Source organism: Pollachius pollachius, assembly GCF_949987615.1.
Source record: "Pollachius pollachius genome assembly, chromosome: 7".
Lineage (NCBI taxonomy): Eukaryota > Metazoa > Chordata > Actinopteri > Gadiformes > Gadidae > Pollachius > Pollachius pollachius.
The window spans coordinates 23,236,446-23,257,275 of NC_136940.1; the positions used below are offsets into that span (position 1 = coordinate 23,236,446).

The 20,830-nt window shown below is 48.4% G+C and overlaps 1 protein-coding gene across 2 annotated transcripts; it reads right to left on the reverse strand.

The window, feature by feature from the left end:
* Window positions 1-351: 351 nt before the first annotated feature.
* On the reverse strand, window positions 352-20,451 carry arhgap45b (Rho GTPase activating protein 45b). Of its 2 annotated transcripts, XM_079740211.1 has the most exons (25): window positions 20,165-20,255; window positions 19,464-19,657; window positions 18,422-18,659; window positions 17,635-17,817; window positions 14,449-14,592; window positions 13,690-13,774; window positions 12,788-12,860; window positions 12,290-12,365; window positions 11,650-11,781; window positions 11,224-11,285; window positions 10,920-11,030; window positions 10,513-10,593; window positions 10,158-10,316; window positions 9,172-9,309; window positions 8,520-8,719; window positions 8,088-8,176; window positions 7,692-7,775; window positions 7,138-7,251; window positions 4,342-4,505; window positions 3,560-3,748; window positions 2,841-2,978; window positions 2,290-2,555; window positions 1,774-1,993; window positions 1,465-1,555; window positions 352-1,298 (listed from the first exon to the last, which is right to left on the reverse strand). In XM_079740211.1, the coding sequence occupies exons 2-25, from the start codon at window positions 19,596-19,598 to the stop codon at window positions 820-822; spliced, it is 3,651 nt and encodes a 1,216-aa protein (XP_079596337.1). In that variant the 5' UTR covers window positions 19,599-19,657; window positions 20,165-20,255; the 3' UTR covers window positions 352-819. The 2 variants fall into 2 exon arrangements, with proteins under 2 accessions (XP_079596337.1, XP_079596336.1); XM_079740210.1 differs by lacking the exon at window positions 19,464-19,657 and having other exon boundaries at window positions 20,165-20,451.
* Window positions 20,452-20,830: the final 379 nt, after the last annotated feature.

Sequence of the window (20,830 nt, forward strand, 5' to 3'; positions counted from 1 at the left end):
AGATGAGCTACAGTCCGCTGGTAGACTGATCTATCCAGCATACATTTAGGTGGACACGCACACTTGTGATGTCACTAAAATACAGGAAGAGGCAGATTTGAAAAACGGCTTGTTAATGCTAATCACTCACACCTTGTGGTATAATATGGGACCTTTAAGGCCTTACCTTTTGTTGATTCAAACTAACAATGAGGTTAATTCATCCCAAAACAACTAGTCCCTTACTGTACCTAACTGCTCCTGGCCTGAGTACACATCTTTTGGCAAACGGGGAAGTGGTTAATGTTCCAGTTCAAATTATCAAGCATCATGGATATAAAACCATAAATCCATACACAATTTTTTAAAATGGCCTGAAATTTATTTATGACGGTAACATCCAAAACAAGGAACAGACAACATGCATAATAAAATGGTAAGATTATAACGTCCAGTGCTGAAATGACACCAGCAGCACTTAATTCTGCATGTACTGCAGAGAGGCATTTGATGAAGCTGCAACTGCAGACATCACTCAGGCCTTTTAGGAAATGATCACTTAAAAATACACTTTGGTAAAGTTTTGAATATATAAAACCGCACATGGCATCTGAAAGAACACATTTGAATGTATAAATCTGCACATGGCTTCTGAAATGGACAGGTTGTTCGACGTACCACATGAATCACCTCTTGACTGACAATTTACAAATTAATTAACCGCGACGAAAAAAGATAACAGTTAAATTCAAATATAGTCCTTACGCACACATGCTCCCGGGTCCCCCGTCTTTCTGAGGGGACCCTCGGCCACACGGAGACATACACACCTCGACGGCCTCAGACAAACTCTGGCTCCTGGTCCCTGTTCCGGGTCAGGGGAAGCTGCTTCCTGTGCACGTGTGTCAGCCCTGAGCGGCTGGCTTGGGGGGAGAGGGGACAGTTATTGTTGGACTGGTTCACGTTGAGCTCCGCCAGGGCCTCGCTCAGCTCCTCCCCCCCGCCTCCCCCCTCCTCCTCCTCGGGGGGCTCGGTGTCGGGCAGCGCTGGGACCTCCTCCCCGTCCGGCAGCCCTGGGTCCTCCTCCGTCTCGATGCAGATCACCGGCACTCCCGGCGGTCCGGGCGGCTCCGGGCTCTCCCGGAGGCTTGCCTGGTCCTCCTCCTCCTCCTCCTCCACGCTGAACTGGCTCTGCTGCCGGGTCAGCCTGGGGCGGTCCTCTGGGTCATCGGGCCCCTGGCCACCCTGGCCCTCCACGCCCGCCGCCGCCTCGTCCGTCTCGGAGTCGGGCAGCCGTTCGTTGGAGCCCGTGGAGCTGGCTGGAGGTCAGATCACGGCACCAATCGGAGCATTAGGGCCGAGGAAAACAATGCGGATAAGACGATGTCGGGAATGTCCCCGCTTTTAGCAGCGAGTCCACTTCTAATTGTACTTTGGATTAACGGTACCGGTGTCGTGCGTGGGGGAGTTTGTCCCAAGTCTTACCACATCCTTCCTCCTCCTCCACCTGTTCAGAGTCCGGTCTGCTCGTCTCTTTGGTTTCCTCGGCCTCAGAGCTCCCGTCTGCAGTGCAGATCTAGACCAGCAGGGGGTAGACTGTCAGAACAGCAACTACCAAGCAAACTACCTGCTTATCCATTGTGTGTCTTCATCCAGAAGAATCACTTAGTGATTATACATGTTGCGTGTTTGACAACGCGCACTATTGACTGTTTATGCGGACACACAAGGACCAGAAAAGCCGGTTCTCCCCGCGCCACACCAATGTAAACCTGCGTCTACAAACAGAAGCACCTGCTGTGTGGCGGTGGTGGTGGGGGTGGTGGTCCTGGGCTGGAAGATGGCGGCGTAGAAGACGATGAGGGCCTCGATGATGCGCGCCTGGTGGGGGTAGTCCACCAGCGAGGACAGGGACACGGTGGCGCCGGTGGGACGGGGCCGCATAAGGGACGGCCCGAACACGATGCCCAGGTTACTGGGACTCATCTTGTTGTCCTGCTCCAGCTCAGAGATCCTGGGGGGGGGGGGGAATTAGTTTGTGTTCATTCGTTTCAGTAAAAAAAATAAGGATTCACATCACAAATGATGCAGCGAATCAAGTCGTCACTACAGCAAACAGTTTTCCCCCTGCCGTTACCTCCCAAATCGACAAGAAAAATGGTAATCAATACAGTAATCAATCGTCAGTCTTTTAGTTGAAATTAAAACTATTTTTAAAAAGGGAGAGCGAGCACCAGCCCCTCCCCAGGAGGTGCTGGGCTGAGGTCCTCCCCCTCTAAACGCGTGACGCCCCAGCGGCTGACCACGGACCTGCGGAGGTGGCGTACGATGTAGCGCAGGGTGGCCATGTTGGTCTTGGGCAGCTCCTTCAGGATGTTCCTCAGCTTCTCCACCAGGACCAGGATCTCCGGGTCGGTGTCGTCCCCCAGGTCTACCAGCTCCGGTCCCTTGCCCCCGACGCCACCGCCGCCCTCCGCCTCCTCTTTCTCGGGGCTCTCGGCCTCGTGCTGCAGGCTCTCCTTGGAGAGGCCCATCAGACTGTGGTACAGGCGGAACAGCATGATGGGCTCCGGCAGCTGGAGGGGAAGAAGAGAGAGAGCATGAAAAAGAGCTGGGGTGAGCCGGGAAGAGGAAGAGGAGAGGAAGTTGCCGTGGTTGAACTATGCAGATCGGTGTTTGAACTATGCAAGGTGTTGGGATAGCTTCAGGGACGACCCACAGGCCTCGTTTGGAAATTTGGCGTCTGAATTGGGCATGTTCAAAAGGAGAGGGCAGAGCACAAGTTTGTGGAAGAGGAAGACGAGGAGAGGGTCAATACACCATCTTGTGTTTCGTAGCACCAAAGCCCGTCGGCGCCCTACCTGTCTGAGGTAGAGCTTCAGGACGTTGCTGATGTCGTGGGGGGAGCACTGGGACAGCTCCACCAACTCCTTGCCGTTCTCAAAGACCTGACACAGCTTCTCCACGCGGGTCTTCACCCCGTTCACCCGGTAGATGCCCTGCACACCGCCGCCGGGAGAAAGATCCGGTCAATACATGGACGGCTGGTTGGGGATATAGATCGCCGTTTTGGAAATAGACCTGGGCGTTTGTGACCCAGACTCCAAGGTTAAATGCAAAACTTATCAGTTACATTTAGGGTATTTAGCAGACGCCTTTATCCAAAGCGGCTTACAACTGATTTGTCAGAAGAAAGAGAACCAATATATCGCTGTCGGTACAGTAAGGATGTTCATAGAACCAAATAATAATTGTTGGGTTAACCCATTCCTGATATACAACAAAGATAGACATATGATAAGATGCTAGACAATGCTAAGCACTGTTTTTAAGTGCCAGGAGGTACAACATACAACAAATGTGTAAGAGGGGTGTGGGAGTAAGGGGGGAAGCTATGCAGAGTAACTAGGTGAACTCTGAACAACTCTGTTACACCATAAATATAACAAATGTAAAAAGAGAATAAAAAACTGGTGTCAACAAGTTGTTGAACAAGCATCAACAGTGGTCCAATGTTATGGACAGGTTTTTGAGAAATTCTAAATAAGAGCGCAACATGAACCCCAGGGCATGTGACCACCTTGAGCTTGAGGGCCCGTCTCTCGATCTCCGAGATGCACTTGGTGATGATGAAGGGGACGCCGTCGCTGGCCGCGCCCGCCACCTGGGAGAAGTCCTGGCCGAACAGCTGCAGGCGGCCGTGGAGCTTCTTATGGCCGCACTGGATGGCCAGCGTCTCCAGGCAACGCTTGTGGCACGCCAGGAAGCACTGCGGGCCAATCAGAGACAGGGTGGAGCCATCAGAGCAAGACCATATAAGGCATGGTGACGGGAAACGCAGACTCCCGCCTCGCTCGTTTTTCATCGTTGCCAGAAAATGGTATAGAAATAGCCGTAGCCAACCATCAGGTAATTATTTCCCAAATATCTATCTATCTATCTATCTATCTATCTATCTATCTATCTATCTATCTATCTATCTATCTATCTATCTATCTTTTTTTTATTATATATAAAAATATTGAGATTTTTTGGTCATCATTTTGTATTTGTATATTATCTGTGCTTGCAAAATCTGTGTGCAAACAAAATATAATAATTTAAATAAAAGGATTTTTGCCCTCTGTATCTACTTAATTATAGATAATGAGTTTGTGTGGAGTGTATAGTTTGGGTTGGGTTTGTAGGGGACATTTTGGTATGAATTTTGCTTGCCCAGAAATGCAGTTAATAAGCTCCATTAAAAACGTAAGCAATGAATACATTTCAAGAACATTTGTCGTGGATTTCGTAACCTGTTTTCATGGACTTCATAATTCATAAAAACCAGAATACATATATTCTAATAATGTAAATGCTGACCTCCTCACACTCGCCGCCCTGGAAGTAGACGTAGCTGTCGCACTCGCGACACTTGGCCGGGGTCCGCAGCTTCCTGAGCCGGTGAGTCTGCGCCGCCTTGGACAGGCCAATGTTCCGGAAGGGACCAGTGGAGACCACCACGTCGGGCTCCAGGCCGTTCATTTCTAGACGCCATCAACACACCGTTAAACCTTTTCAACAGAGGCTGTAACACAGTCAGTTCCTTTAAACCAGGGGTTGACACTAAGGTTTCAAAAGCACTTGCCTATCGGGCAAGTACAGGTCATGTTCGACCTGCCCGAATGTCATGTTCACTTGCCCAGATTAAAATCAGAATCGTGAACGAGCCTCTTTTTGCCAGGCACCTGGCCTAATTTTATGTATGTATTATATATGTATGTGTTTAAAAAATAACAAACTTCTTCTTTGGTTACTTATTTACCAAATGGTCACATCGTGCCATGAAGTGATTTCAGTCCACCGTTGCAACCTATTAATGCTATCGCCCAGTTATATGTAGACCTGCATGCTTTCATCTGGACTTTATGCAAATGTAAATAACTAAATGTCCAAGGTAGTACCAAAGACATGTATTTTTTTGTAACTTTCCCGTTCTTGTAGGTCTAACTGAATAATTCAATCGCATTTATAGTAGTGTTTTCACAATACCGGATTTTCTAACTTCGATACTATACCTGGAAAAATATGGATATTCTATAACATTTTCGATACCACAGGACCAACAGTTTTTTTTTCAGAAAAGAACGTACCAAAAGTAAATAGAGTATATCTCCAAAACTGCTAGGGCTATAATATAACATCTTGGTGCCAATAGAAAGATTGTTTCTACAAGTGAAATATTCAATGCTGATACTACTTCATGGCTTAAGTGGAAGATTACATTTCCACCTGAAATAATTATCAGTTGGTCATTATCAGTTGGTATCACTGTTGTACTATAAGAAACAAACAGGTAGATATCTTAACATTTTGACACCTCTATTTAAAGTTCAGGGCAAATATAATCGAATGACACCAAGCCAAACATTCGCAAATACACATATGGCCACTAGATTGCGCTGAAGAACACGTATTCTGATTGAAGGCAATTTACAAACCTACCTTTCCTAAGAAACCTTCTCTTAAATTATTTATTGTATCAACATGTTTAGTTGCAAAATTTGGCCGCTGGATTATCTGTGTACGGTGGTTTAATGAGATCAGATTCAACTTTGTGGACAAAAATCACAAAGGTAAATTTTCATTTTTGGTTGTTAAAAGAAAAAGGGCAAGTTTCTTCTTAAGTTGTTTTTTGCGAGTTTTAGTCCCAGAATGATATGGTTTAGGTTGTCGGAATCAGTGGAGGTGTCACACCAAATTTGTACCGGGTGCCAAATTTGTACCGGGTACGTAATCCATACGTAATCCATTCCAAAACTGCCTGGCAACAGATGATCGCGGACAATCGCGTCGATTGACGTAGGAAGGTTCAAGAACATTCGCGGTTAAACACTCGGTTTACAACACATTAAACACAGAGGTTACTAGCTAAATTCGATTAAACAATTAAATGCAATACAAATATAAGTTAGGAACGCTAATAAATGTAATTTGTCACACCAAATTTGTACCGGGTGCCAAATTTGTACCTGCCTGGCAACAGATGATCGCGCACGATCGCGTCGATTGACGTAGGAAGGTTCAAGAACATTCGCGAAGTCGTTCATTGAGCGCGACAAGACAGATAGCCCTAACTTTACAAATTACATTTATTAGCGTTCCTAACTTTATATTTGTATGGCATTTAATTGTTTAATCGAATTTAGCTAGTAACCTCTGTGTTTAATGTGTAGTAAACCGAGTGTTTAACCGCGAATGTTCTTGAACCTTCCTACGTCAATCGACGCGATCGTCCACGATCATCTGTTGCCAGGCAGGTTTGGAATGGATTACGTATGTATTACGTACCCGGTACAAATTTGGCACCCGGTACAAATTTGGTGTGACAGAGGCTCAGCTTTCATATAATATATAGTTTGTGCAGGTCCAATTTCGGTAAAAAGATCGCTATTGCTGTGCATGTGCACAGTTATGAAACGTGCACAGTCCAACAAAAACCGTGTTATTGCATTTGAATATGACTTTAAATTATTCTTTTGACTTTCCTTGGTAATTTGCTTTATCTAAAGTACTTCCAAACCGCACTCCATCACTACTCCGTCTACGTTCTCTACCTAAACCGGTCGCGGGGGCGCTGCACTTGAGATGCTAGCTGTGTTGGCTTACCTTTAGCTAACCCGTCGCACAGCATATTGAGACCGTGATTGAGACCAGTGCCGAATCACTGCCGCACTGCGAGTGAGTGACAGGAGGCGGGGCTATGTTCGCGCTGTGCGTCTGTTAACTCGCTGTCCGCGGAAACAGCGCAGAAGACAGCGCGCTGATCAATTGCAAATATCTATCCATTTAGTATGATTTTGCTGAAGAAAATGGTTGGTCTGCAGTTTTTTAGAAACTCTTAAATAAATATTTAAAATATTTACATTAACAAACCCTAAAAAATGCACTTGCCCTTTCGGGCAACCAGAAATCACCTCAACCCAAATATAATTTTTAGTTGCCCCAGGCAAGCGGGCAACCGTTAGTTTCAACCCCTGCTTTAACCCACCGATATCTTTACCGCAGTCCCGTGAATCAACGTCCATAATGTTAAAGACATAATGGAGGACAAACTATAGTAAATAACATCAATAACCACGACAGGCAACCTTCAGTTAAACATAGCCCCTAACAAACCCCTGAGCGTAGTTTGGGGTACGAAGGAGGTCACGTTCCCGTCCTTCTCGTCCGCGTCTTCGTTGGAGGACATGGTTCCAGTGGAGGAGCTCCGGCCCATCTTTCTATCGTCACCTGAAAGAAGCAACAAATAACACGCACCGACACGTTGAGCCAACCCTTTCTCCACCGTTCAGAAGCTGCAGGACAGTTACAGAGATGGGTGAAGGGCTAGAAATAACAATTCCGATTGATCAGGACTCTACATCCGTGAGTGAAATGGAGTCTCCAGCACATTTACACTTAGGGCATTTAGCAGACGCTTTTATCCAAAATTTATACACACGTTCACACACCGACGGCAGAGTCAACCGTGCACAGCGACAGCCAGCCCGTCGGGAGCAGTCAGGGTGAGGCGTCTCGCTCAGGGACACCTTGACACTCGAGGCTAGGAGGAGCCGGGGGCCAAACTAGCAACCTTCAGGTTACAAGTCAACCCGCTCTACCGCCTGAGCTAAGCCGACCCCAGCACCGTGTGAGCAGTGACAGAGGTGAGGAGAAGGCGGATGACTTACTGGTGCTGATCGTAGGCGACTCCAGGCCTGCTGCTCCCACACTTTCATCGCTCACGGTGGATCCCCAGGATTTATGACCCAGCCCTGAGCATTCCCCAGATGAGGGAGAAGGGTTGCATCAACAGATCAATTGACTCAAGTCAGAGAAGTGCCATACATATTTTCCAAAAGACTATTCACCAATTGTTCTCTTCTTGCCTAACCGATGAACTGAATTCTAGCTGTGTGATACTGCCCCAAGGCAACCGGTCCATTTGTTTACCCTGGAATACCGCGCAGAAACGGGATACGACTCCACAGGCGAAGGCCTTGTATTTAGTAAGGTGGGTTTAGTGTTACACTAAAACAGGGTTCCTGAGCCACGGCGGAATGATAGCATTAGCGGGGAACCCTTACGCTTTCTGTTGACCTCTGCGTCCCTGGCCTCCTGGGCCTCGCTCGACTGCTCGGCGTTGAAGCTGTCGTTCCTGGACCTGCTGTTCTGGCTGGAAGACACAGGGGACAGCGTTAGAAACGTGCAATTGATGATGCTAAATATATATGAATCGGGGGGGAAATAGAACGCCATAATGAGTAAATGACCCAACAAGGACAGACGCACATCATAGAAGCATACGCTATGGCCAAGGTGTAAAATTATGTGTGACAAGTGACAACTTTGACTTGTTTCCGTTATCACACACCGACGGTGGTGTCAGCCAAGCAAGGCGACAGCCATCTTGTCGGGAGCAGTAAGGGTAAGGTCGGTGTCGTGCTCAGGGACAGCCCATCGCTCCGGTGACCGGCCCACCGGCTCTACCTCCTGAGGCCCACGCCGCCCAGACTTACTGCGTGGAGGCCGAGCTGGAGGGGGAGTAGGGTTCGAAGGTGTACTGGGTGACGGGCTGCTCCGGCAGCTGGAGGTCCCGCACGCAGGCGCCGTACTGCTGGCCCAGGTCGTACAGCTTGCTGCTCTCACACAGGGTCTGGTAGTTGACCGGCAGGGCCACCGTCTGCATGTGCATGATCTGGTAGTAGGAGATGGTGGCCTGGGGGGAACAAAGGAGTGGAGAAGTTAGATGTCCACAAAAGGGAACCATGACTGTGACCTTATGATCGTTTCCCCTCCTATTCATCCAATCTAGACTCTGGCACGGCTTTCAGGGAAATAGTTATTGGCACATGTCAAGTGTACAGATCTGTATAGTCTACGTTTTCCAGAGGTTATCTTTGCATTTCCGTGTTGGTGGTGGTGGTGTTTAGTGCAGGCGTGTGTGTTGTGAAGTTTTGTACTTGTGAGTCTTGTTGTTGTCTTTTGTGCATGTGTGTGTGTTGTGAAGTTTGTGCTTGTGAGTCTTGTTGTTGTCTTTTGAGCATGCTAGTGTGTTGTGGAGTTTTGTGCTCATGCGTTGTGGTGATGTTTTTTTTCTGCGCGCGTGTGGCGGTATTGTCGTTTTGTGCGCTAGGGTTGTGGTGTTGTTTTGTGCGTATGTGTACTCACGGAGCGGAGCGTCTGGTCACTCTGTTTCACCACCTCCTGCAGCTGTCTCAGCACGGTGACCTTGGTGTGCTGCAGATTGTTGTCTTGCGTGGTGGCGTCGGCGATGCAGGTTTTATAGGTGGCCTCAGCCTCCTCCGCCTGCAAGTCCCACGAGACCGTCAGACACAAAGAGAGAGACACACAAGTTGGATTCACGGACAGAGAGACAGACACACAAGGTGGATTCACGGACGGAGAGACAGACACACAAGGTGGATCCACGGACAGACGCAGACACACAAGATGGATCCACGGACAGACGCAGACACACAAGGTGGATTCACGGACAGACGCAGACACACAAGGTGGATTCACGGACAGACGCAGACACACAAGGTGGATTCACGGACAGAGAGACAGACACACAAGGTGGATCCACGGACGGAGAGACAGACACACAAGGTGGCTCCACGGACAGACGCAGACACACAAGATGGATCCATGGACAGACGCAGACACACAAGATGGATTCACGGCAGACGCAGACACACAATATGGATTCACGGACAGACGCAGACACACAAGGTGGATTCACGGACAGACGCAGACACACAAGGTGGATTCACGGACAGAGAGACAGACAAACAAGATGGATTCACGGACGGATGCACAGAGAGGGACAACTACAGACAAAGATGAGCACTACCATCAGCATTTGTAATCAGTTGGCCCATCTAGACAGCCAACTATGACCACATCATTTACACCGATCTAACAAATACAGCCATGTCGCTCTGAATTCAACCAAAAATCTGTGTGTGTCTGTGTGTGTGTCTATGTGTGTGTCTGTGTGTGTGTCTGTCTGTGTCTGTGTGTCTGTCTGTGTCTGTGTGTCTGTCTGTGTCTGTGTGTCTGTCTGTGTCTGTGTGTCTGTCTGTGTCTGTGTGTCTGTGTGTGTCTGTCTAATAAAGGAGCACCACTCCTTGCTGAAGGAGTTGTTTGAGGACCTTGTTGCGAGCATCCTCCTCCACACGTTTCTTCTTCTCCAGGGTCTTTCCTCCGGCCTCCTCCTCTGCCCGGCTGGCGGCGGCCTTGGCCTTGTCGTAGTCCTCGCAGCGGACCACGTACGCCTGCTTGGCCTTGCGCAGGTTCGCCTCGCACTCCATCTGCAAGGCAGGGGTGGACTCTGGCGTGACGTTCCTCACACATCCTACGGTCCTTTCGGTTCTTGACGCACGGTGACATCATGACGTGGTGCAATGATGCTCAACATGAAACACAAAGAATTATCGGTGCGCAAGTGTGTGCACGCCCCGCAACCGAACCACCCAACCACCCATCCATCCATCCACCCCCACCCACCAGTTTCCTCTTGGCTCGAATCCAGGCCTCCTTGATCTCCTTCCGCTTCTTCTCATGCTCCTGTTTGCGCTGCATCAGCGGCTGCAGAGAGAGGGAGGAGGCGGTGAGTGGAGAGGGCAAACAGTTCCTGACCGAGCAGATAGCATCACAATATAGCCGTGATGAGGCCGTGCTTGAGAAGGTGGACATACCGATGGTATGACGTTTTCTATACATACCTGGATGACTGTTTGCCCAGAAGAGTGCTGTATTGAGTCAATACAGATATAATGTGTGTGCGCATGCGTGCGTGCTTGTATGTGTACGTGTGTGTATGTGTGCGTACGTCTGTGTGTACGTCTGTGTGTGTACCCGGATGAAGGTCTGGTTGTGCAGTGTAGGTGTGTGCTAAGTGTGCACTTGTGTACCTGGATGAAGGTCTGGTTGTGCAGTGTGGTGTAGGCCTGCTGCAGGCCCACACTCTGCTCCTGGTCCTGCTCCAGAGCCAGGGAGTAGATGGAGAACAGCGGCATGTGGGGCTGGGGGGGGGGAGAAAGAAACATTTTACACTTGGCAGCAAGGCAACGTCAGGTTGGTAATGCTAGGTTAAGCGTGGTTAGCTTGGAAGAGGCTAGTATTGGCAGCGTTAGCTTGGTATTGGGGGAATTTCTGATACTGGTATTGGAGCAACTTTATGGACAACCAGCGAGTAGGACAGAGGTGGACATTTACATGCGTGATGCTGTGCTTGCAGGACTGGTACAACCTCTGCAGGCCTTTGGAGAACTCCATCTCTGGGAGGGCAAAGACAGGAAGCGAGGTTAGGAAGGAATGAAAGAGACAGTCTTCTCCTTCATGTGTTCACGCTAAGCAGGTGTTATCGGTAGATGGGGTGTATTTATAAAAGCGCTGTTCTAACCAGTGGCCACTCAAAAGGGGGCCACCATCACCCAACATTCACGGATTCAAGCACATTCACACACTGACGGCGGTGTCCACTACGCAAGGCGACAGCCGGCTCGTCGGGAGCAGCTGGGGTGAGGTGCCTTGCTCGGGGACACCTCGACACTAACAGCCGGGGATCGGACCAGCAACCTTCCGGTTGCCAGCCGACCCCCCCTCTAACACCTGAGCTACTGCCACCATGTGCATGCCTACCGAGTGAGGTCCTCTTCTCCACGTAGGTGATCAGGTCCTTCATGTACTTGGAGATGGTTTTGGCGTAGAGCAGCGCCGAGTCCACCCCTCCCTCGCTCCGCTGGAGGACCTCGTTGACGTCGGCGTCCTGGACTGCACACACACACACACACACACACACAGATGGTGTTAGTTAAGAGTCAGGTGCACCAAATGGGCTTCATTGTGCATCGCGCACACACACACACACACACACACACACACACACACACACACAGATGGTGTTAGTTAAGAGTCAGGTGCACCAAATGGGCTTCATTGTGCATCGCGCACACGCACACACACACACACACACACACACACACACACACAGATGGTGTTAGTTAAGAGTCAGGTGCACCAAATGGGCTTCATTGTGCATCGCGCACACACACACACACGGTGTTAGTTAAGAGTCAGGTGCACCAAATGGGCTTCATTGTGCATCGCACACACACACACACACACACACACACACACACACACACACACACACACACACACACACACACACACACACACACACACACACACACACACACACACACACACACACACACACACACACACACACACGCACACACACACACACACGGTGTTATTCGCTGTCTGCATGACCTACCTATGTCCTGGGAGTCACTCCTCGACAGACCCCCGTCGGCTCCGTGTCCCGATGCAGCGTACAAGTTCTCCAGAGACTGCGGAGAACATAGACCACGGTCAGACCAATCAGCCCCAGAGAGGCAAACATCTAACCACGTTCTCTAACCACGGAGCCTCGTTAGAATTCAGAGGTGCATTTGAAAATGATGGACATTTTAATTAATCGAATTTTGAATTGGTGGGGTAACCATTTGATGATTATTGTATATGGACTGCTGTTAAACATTCAATACAAGACTGACTCGAGAGAGATTTACTAATCAAATATTAAATGCATCAGATAAATAAATAAAATGATAACCGTGGAAGTGCTGAATGTATTTGCCAAAGTTCAAAGGATAGTTAATGTATAACAAACAATAACCGCCTCATGCTCGTTTCTACATTTCACGGGCTGAGGAGTCCTGCTGGGTCCCTGATGGGCCAGGAGCCAGAGCTCCAGAGCTCACTCACTCACCCTGCTCTTCTCTGTGGGCAGCAGGGACAGCAGAGTGCTGCTGTCCACCTCCCCCATGAGCAGCTCGGACACACTGGGGGGGGGGGGGGGAAGAGAAAGAAAGAAAGAAAGAAAGAAAGAAAGAAACATGTTCAGTAACTGCCCTAACAAAATACATGCCATAGGAAATTATTTATTGGTTGTATAGCGAAGGAGAGATATAAAAACACTATGTCCCTTTACAAACTCTATTTGATATTCTTTGGATCTGCCACGTTAGGGCTGAAGTGAACCATTTAATTTCTTCAATCGCAGAAGACAAAAAAGGAAATGAGCAAATGAGCACAAATGTCTGCATTCTCTGCTCACTTCCTGAACACTGAGCCCCTGTTGACGCCAAATGGGGAAACATTTGAGATTCACAAAAAAGGTACATTCAAGTTTATCATGGCCGATTTCATCCAATTTGTCAAAAAGTTATCTTTGGCAGCTAAAGCTAACGGATTATTCGCACAAACATTGTTAATAAATCACAAACATGTGATTCTTCTGGGGTGATAAGTTTGTACAACAGCCTAGAAGCACACAGCATTTTCTAAATGTTGGGTTTTTGTCATATGTGGTAACAAAGCCACTTCCTGTTTTCAGCTCTGCCTCATGCAAATGTTTCCCCATCTCTTCACTTCTCTCTCCATGTGCACCAAAGAATCCTTGCTTAAAAATGTGCATGTATACTGTATGTAATCAGTCTTTGACCCTTATTTTCCCTGTAACCCAATGATCTAAAAAAAACCTAGACATATTAGTTCTGAGATTAGTGCAGCTCGCAATACTGATTGTAATCCAACATCAATCTAGGTTAAATTTGTAAAGCTAAATCGACGTTGACAGAGAACGAGAGTTGTGTAATCCAGGATACTGACTTGCTGCTGAAAGCGACTGCGATGGTCTCAATGGCCTTCTCAAAGTCCTGCTTATCCGCGTCGTTGCAAAGCTCGTAGTGAAAGCCTGAAAAGCAAAGTTACAAGTGCCTGTGTGAGACAATGGGCTGTGACAACGAGAAAATACGAGTTCATATGAGAGCAAACATTACTAAAAAAAGAAGATGGAAAGTAAAAGTACATCCATTATAGGACACAAAAACCCACCCATATCTAGAGATGTTCCGATACCATTTTTACCTCCCCAATACCTGAACTTATATACAGAGTACGATTATTATTTCGGGATAATTTATAATTATAACACCACATTTGTATTCTTGCAGATTAGCGACTCAGTAGCTCGAACAAGGTAGGTCGAAGATGAAGCGTTTCCCATTCCGACTTTCCACCTCCGACCATTAACGAACACAGCATAACACTGCACGCGTTTGTAATGTTCTTTGTCCGTGTCGTAAATAAGCTAGTCACGTGATGGTTTCGGATTGGCGCAAAGGCTTGTGTACTCGCTGATACCCGATCAGAGGAACTTCCAATGCTGGTATCGGAGAGAAGTCCATACACTGGAATCGGAACAACTCTAGCTGTATCACCCCCAAACGCTGGGACACACGATAATAGTGGTTAAACATGACTATAAATCATTATAACAACGTTTATAGGTCATAAAAGTCGAAAAAGCACAATAGGTGCTCTTTAAAGTAGCTGCTCTAGGTGTTGCGCTCTATGCCTCGGACTGACCTTTGACCTTGGAGATGAGTTTGCCGGCAGCGGTCAGGATCTCCACGGTGTTGAGCAGAGGGTAAGTGTTGATCACCTGACGCAGCACACGCAGCACCTCTCCCAAGCACTCGTGGGCCACGGGACGCCGGCTCTCCTTCTTACCTGGACCGGAGGGAACGGGAATAAGGTAAGCAGAGGGGGCGGAGGCGGTTGAGAGTCTGTTTGATCGCATATTCCGTCCACCCTTGCCCGATTCCCGCATTCCTGCTTCCTATGAGCGGTGGACGTCAGTTGAAGGAAAATGTCCAGATTTTCCAACATGGAGCCTCTATTTAGATCGTTTTGTGACTAGCTGGTCAATGTATGTCCTATTAAAGTGCTTCTTTTTTCCCCCCACTGATGGGCTCCGATATTCCTACATTATGGGAAGGATCCCCACGGAGCAACAACTGTTTTGATTACTTCTCGCTGATCCGGTCTGTGTGTTAGTGTGTCCAACCAGGACTCACTCAAGGAGTGAAACCCTTGGAGACAACATGTCCAATACGATGCAGACCCCCCCACCCCCCGCTACGCAACGCAACACACACACACACACACACAGACACACACACACAGGGCTGGGTGACCCAAGGTTAGTTTCACAGAGAGGAAGTGGACTTTTCCATTGTTTGGTGACATTTCAACATTATTCATACTATTGAGATATACAATAGATTGAGATAATCCACCTCAATAGATAATATCAACCCGTTAGATTATACTTCTTACTTAATGCCTTAAATTCTGGCATTCAAGCGGATGCATCGATTCATCATTTCTGTCAGAAAGGGGCAAGCCCCGTCAGCATCGACGAAGAGCCTACGACCTTCACCACATCTTCGCCATGTCTTGTGATGTGAAGTCTGACGAAACATGTCTAAAGGTTTCAGAGAGTGAGGAACTGAGGACCCCACCAGTGTGACTAATGAGCTCGGTCTGCTGCTGTCGTCACATGCGGCGTGGATCGCGGCGACGCAGCCAGCCTATCAGAGGGGGAAGCACGGGAACGAGGCCTTTCTGTCAAACGCTATCCATCATGCCTTCCTGTTTAGATGCTCCCTGCGGTTGGGGGACATGACACAATGGAGCCAGATAAAGGCAAGGCACCCAGCAGAAGAGATAGCTCACTAAGGCGACTGAAGGTGAATAAAAGACAAGAATAAGAAACATCACCGTTATATTAAGCAGTAAGGTGTAGGTCTGGGTAAAAATATCGATTCATCAATGCAATTTATTTGCTCTCGATTCAATTTCGATTCAGAATTATTTTTGAAATTGATTATTTCGATAAAAACAAATTTAAAAAAGCATACTCAGTCATTGTAATCTAGAAGCGAGCATGCCTAAATGTACATGCCCTTTTACATTTGTCCATGTTATGATTATTACTTTTATACTGCAAGTTTAGCTCAGGAACAATACTATACAATGGTGTATTCCCTTTTTGCTAGTTAAAGCACAATGAAATGGTTGATTCATTTTGAAATGGTTAATTCTAAATAATATTTAGGTATTTTTGTCATCTACCTCAGCACGTATTATTGAATCGATATCGAAGCAATTTGATCAATATCAAATCAAAATCGAACCAAGACCTAAAGAATCAAATTGAATTGTGAGGTACCTGGCAATTCTCAGCCCTGGTAAGGTGCCACCTTGACGATAACAAGCAAAGGCAAATAGCAAGCATAGGGTGCCTACCTATTTATAACCAGTTGTTTCTTGGGAGTTTGTTGGATTAGTATTATGTGTGAGGTGAGACCACTTTACAGAGGCCAGCGCTTCTTAAAACTGAGGCTCAGGACCCAAAATGAGTCCTGATCCAGTTGGAGTTTGGCCTGAGTCTGACAATGAGACACTGAGCCTTTTGTTTAGGGCCGGGCCCCTCCCATCCTTATCTCTTGGGCCCCACGAAGACAAGTTCACGATCCCCTTAGACTTCGTGCTCTGCCTGAAGGCGTTTTGCGACGTGAGCTCTGCAGCGCAGTGCAAGAGGGGGAGGGTTCTGCTGCGAACATGAGGCTGGTTTCCTGTTTGGGGCGTGCGGTCGGCTGCGGACGCAGCCTTTCAGTTGGAGAGAGGAAGCCAACAGGCACTTGTTCGACACACACACACACACCCACCCACACATGTACACACCAAAAGGATCGGAACAAGCTTTGTGATGCCTGCTTGCACACCCCTCCCCTCCACACACAAAATAAATGAGGCAAAACAGTAGTGTTGTCGACAGGCGCTCAAGTTTGACGCATTGCATCAGAGAACATACGCTTTAAAAATAAAACTGACCAACCGACTGACGAGTACCCAAACGAATAGCACTCAAAAACAATGGCTTTGTTGAGGAAAAAAAACGAATGCCTCTCCGAGCTTTTGAGATGTATTTTGACCATGAGCACTGAGGGATGGTTTTTTAACCACTGATGTAATGAAAATCCCTTGGTGTTTTATGATAAGCCTAAATACAAACCCAGCAATTAAACTGATTAGCATTTGCAATAGAAAAAAACGGCATGCGTTAAGACTGCACACACACCACACACTCACAAACACACTCGAGAAGCCCAAGGCCATTGCAACACTTCATGCCAATTACTGCGGTGTCACACCAGACACAGACACAGGTCCAGGACACCGCACACATGGCACTGGATAGAGAATCGATCGTGGTAGCCAAAAGATTGCAAACTGCACCTCCCACATTGCCTGTACTCGTCTGTTCTCTTTCCCCCCCACATTAATATCAATATCCATATTGACAGACTAGATCAGCCGGTTTGAATTGTCTCATGTTTACAGACAGGGCTCCTGCAAACTGGTCTCTGGGTATATACCCTCCGCCACCACCAACGTTCAGTTTACAGACAGGGCTCCTGGGAACTGGGAACTGGGAACTGGTAAATGGACTGCATTATATATCCAAAGCGCTTCACAATATTGCCTGACATTCACACACAACGGCGGTGTCGACAACGCAGGGCGACAGCCAGCTCGTCGGGAGCAGTCAGGGCGAGGCGTCCCGCTCAGGGACACCTCGACACTCCGCTAGGAGGAGCCGGGGATCGAACTAGCAGCAGCCTTATAGTCACCAGCCGACCCGCTCTGCCTCCTGAGCTACTGCCTCCCCCCCCCCCCCCCTGGCCTGGTCCCCCGGGTACGTACCCTCGGCCAGCACCACGTCCTTCAGCTTCTCCACCGCCTCGGCGAAGCGGGCCACGTCACGCAGCAGGGCGGGGATGTCCTCCACCTCGATGGCCGTGCTCTCCAGGCCCTCCACGGGGTTGGTGGGTGTCAGGGGGCTCTTCCCCTGGCCCTTGGTGAACACCCACGACTGCAGGGGGAACCCTGGACGAAGGGGAGGAGAACTGCTCAGCCAGACAGACCCTTGGTTCCACTCATCGCAGGGTTCACCTAGACTCTGCATAGCCTCCCCCCTTACGCTCTTATTGTGTGTTGTACGTCCTGGCACTCAACGTACACACTTATTGTATGTTGTATGTCCTGGCACTTAATGTACACACATATTGTATGTTGTACGTCCTGGCACTTAATGTACACACTTATTGTATGTTGTACGTCCTTAAAATTAGTACTTAGCATTGTGAAGCATCTTATCCTAGCTATCTTTGTTGTAGCGATTGTTGGCGCAATTGATTCTATGAACATCCTTACAGTACAGACCGCGATATATTGGTTCTTTCTTTTGACCTATGTACTAATTGTGAGTCGCTTTGGATAAAAGCGTCTGCAAAATACCCTCAATGTAAATGTATCCATCGCACCTCAAAAAGTGTGTCATTAACATGATACTAAAAAGAGCAGACCATACACTAAAGGGCCTTTACTCCCATGACCACCTCGCTTGTGGGGGCATGTGTATAGTTTACAGAACGTGTAAACGGCCCGACAGCCAATCTCAAGCGTTCTATGAACCGTCTCGAGCGCAGACCTGCAGCGCTGGCGTGTCGGCTGAGCGAGGTAGGTCTCCTCAGCGTGGCCATGTTGGAGGATCCTGTGACGCCCTGCTTGGCGTGCTGGGTCGCTGGGGTGCCCGGGCAGGACAGCGAGGAGTCCAGGAAGCCAGCCGTGGCGGGGGGGAGGAGGGAGGAGGAGGAGGTGGAGAAGGATGAGGGGACTACGGTGATCTCAACCCCATCTTTCCGGGGCTGCTCTTGGAGAATGGAGAGCTGACAGTGTGAAGGAGGGAGGGAGAGGGAGGGAGAAAGGGAGAGGGGGTGATGGGGGAAGAAGGGAGAGGGTTTGAGGAGGGAGAAAGGGGGTGAGTGGGGAGAGACGGTACACAGAAGGACGAGATCGGATTAATTGTGTGTAAGGTCCAACGACAACAAAGCACGACGATGTATGCTACTGAACCTTAACCCAGCAGGGTGTTGGCAGTGGGTGATGAGTGGCCAGGCCACCAGCTGACCTTAAACAGTGGTGTTGTTGGTAAATACACAACGGGAGACTTACACAAGATACTCAGCAGTTTTGCGCAACGCTTCCTGGGCCAACACAGGGTGTGGCAAAGAAATTCAGAAATGGCAATTTAGTAATGAACTTAATAAAAAATGAAGGGGTTAAGTAAGGCAGCGGCTTTTGGAGAACGCCAGATCTCAACCCTTTAAAAAGATGAACGTATAAAAGTAGTTGAAGGGTTTCCTTATAGACTGCATAGCTTCTAGCTATGATCCTTATTCGTGTTTCTCCTGGTCTGCGTCTGAGCGGTAGCTCCGTTTAAAAACAAGAGGGACCAGAGACAGGGAACACAACGGCAGGTGCCCCCCCCACCCCCGCAACAGAAGCACCATGCTTGGGGCAGTCCAACCTACAATGAGGGGAGGCCAACACGACAAACATTCAGAGTTAGGCTCCTGTACATAGATTACAAGGTTGAACTCAGCTCTGAGAGAGAAGGCAATATGTAGAAGAGAGCAGGTGGGTGTGTGTGTGCGTGCGTGCGTGTGTGTGTAAAATAAAAACACACTTACCTGTTTGAGCCATACGTTGGGCTTGTTAGGCAGAATATCCAGTTGGTCCTTGGCTTTCGCGTCTGATTTTTTAACTCTCCGACTTGTAGCGTAAGGGTTGTAGCTGGTTTTGCTACCACGTCTCAACATGCTCATGCTCCTGTTACTGCAACTGACGTGGCCCCATTGCCAAGTGTAAGACCAGTCACTCGAAACTAACGCCGATTGCAGAAAAACACTTAGCACGATATTCGTGTATTGCAGAAATGAGTCAGACTGTTTCGCTGGGGGCAATACCACAACTTGATATGGTAAAAGTATGCCTACGTGTAGGCCAGCAGACAAAGATGTAGCCTACTTCCATTCAAAATATTGCCTCCTTTGTCGAATTCACCATTAAAAACTTAAATTGGAATTAAATTGACTTTGTTTATTTTTATTGCGTTGACGTAACCAAACAAAATATGCCAAGGCCTAACTCTGCAGTTAAATAGTCTGAGTTTGATTTAAAAAAAAGAAAAAAAAAAAAAGAAAAGAAAGATGAACAGTTACTTCATTAGCGTCCTCAAACGGGGTTTTCAGTGAACGGACTTTTCAAGATGTCACTGGACTAACTTTACTAAATTTGAGTGGCCCATTCGGCAATCTATAATCTCCATAAACCATATGGCAGCTTGTGACACGAGAACAGAGGAGGAAATCACAAACGCTGTGCTACTCACGGAACAGGCGTTGGTCTGTGGCCCGGGGCTTCCTGATCGGCACTTCTTCGAGATGGACGGCGTCTTTATCAGTTCCCGTTTCTTCCGGCCGAACATCTTCAAAGTGCCCTTCCCGTCCATCCTGACTTCTTTGAGTTTGCCGTACAGCCCCCCCACCCACCCCCCGACTCGCCACTTGTGTGCTCGGCCAGTTAACACCGGTACCTCTGCGCCATCGAAGCCGACCTTCACCCACGAGAGCTGTCTGTCTACCTTCCTCCTGCTGTCACACATGGAGTGCGCCGCCGCGCGGGCTCATTGACAGCTCACCACAAACAGCCACTGCGCTCGCGGCTTCCGCTCGCACCCCCCTTCCTACACACACCGCGATCCGCGCGAGATGCACTATTTTGAGGTTCACAATCGATGGCCGTTCATCAATAGTGTCTGAATGAGGGTCACGTTAGCACTGCTGTGGTGTTTTTTAAAACCGAGAGCTGTGTGGTTGATGATTTCAACTGCAGTGGAGAGTGAGAGGGTATGTGAGTGGGTTCGCGTCAATCAAGGTCTCGCGAAACACCTGTGAGGGGCTGTCACGTGACCAGGTGGGAGTCCAGTCACTTTATAGCGATGGTATCTAACTTTTTTTTTAAACCCGTCTCCTATCTGGGTTGAGTAGTTTACGAG

Excerpts from the sequence above, each read along its gene's own strand:
- arhgap45b (XM_079740210.1), bottom strand. The coding sequence starts at position 20,437 with ATGTGTGACAGCAGGAGGAAGGTAGACAGACAGCTCTCGTGGGTGAAG. Across the intron at positions 14,593-17,634 it reads GGACGTGGTGCTGGCCGAGG|GTAAGAAGGAGAGCCGGCGT; the intron begins GTACGTACCCGG and ends CCTCCGGTCCAG. Across the intron at positions 10,317-10,512 it reads TTCGAGCCAAGAGGAAACTG|ATGGAGTGCGAGGCGAACCT; the intron begins GTGGGTGGGGGT and ends CCTGCCTTGCAG.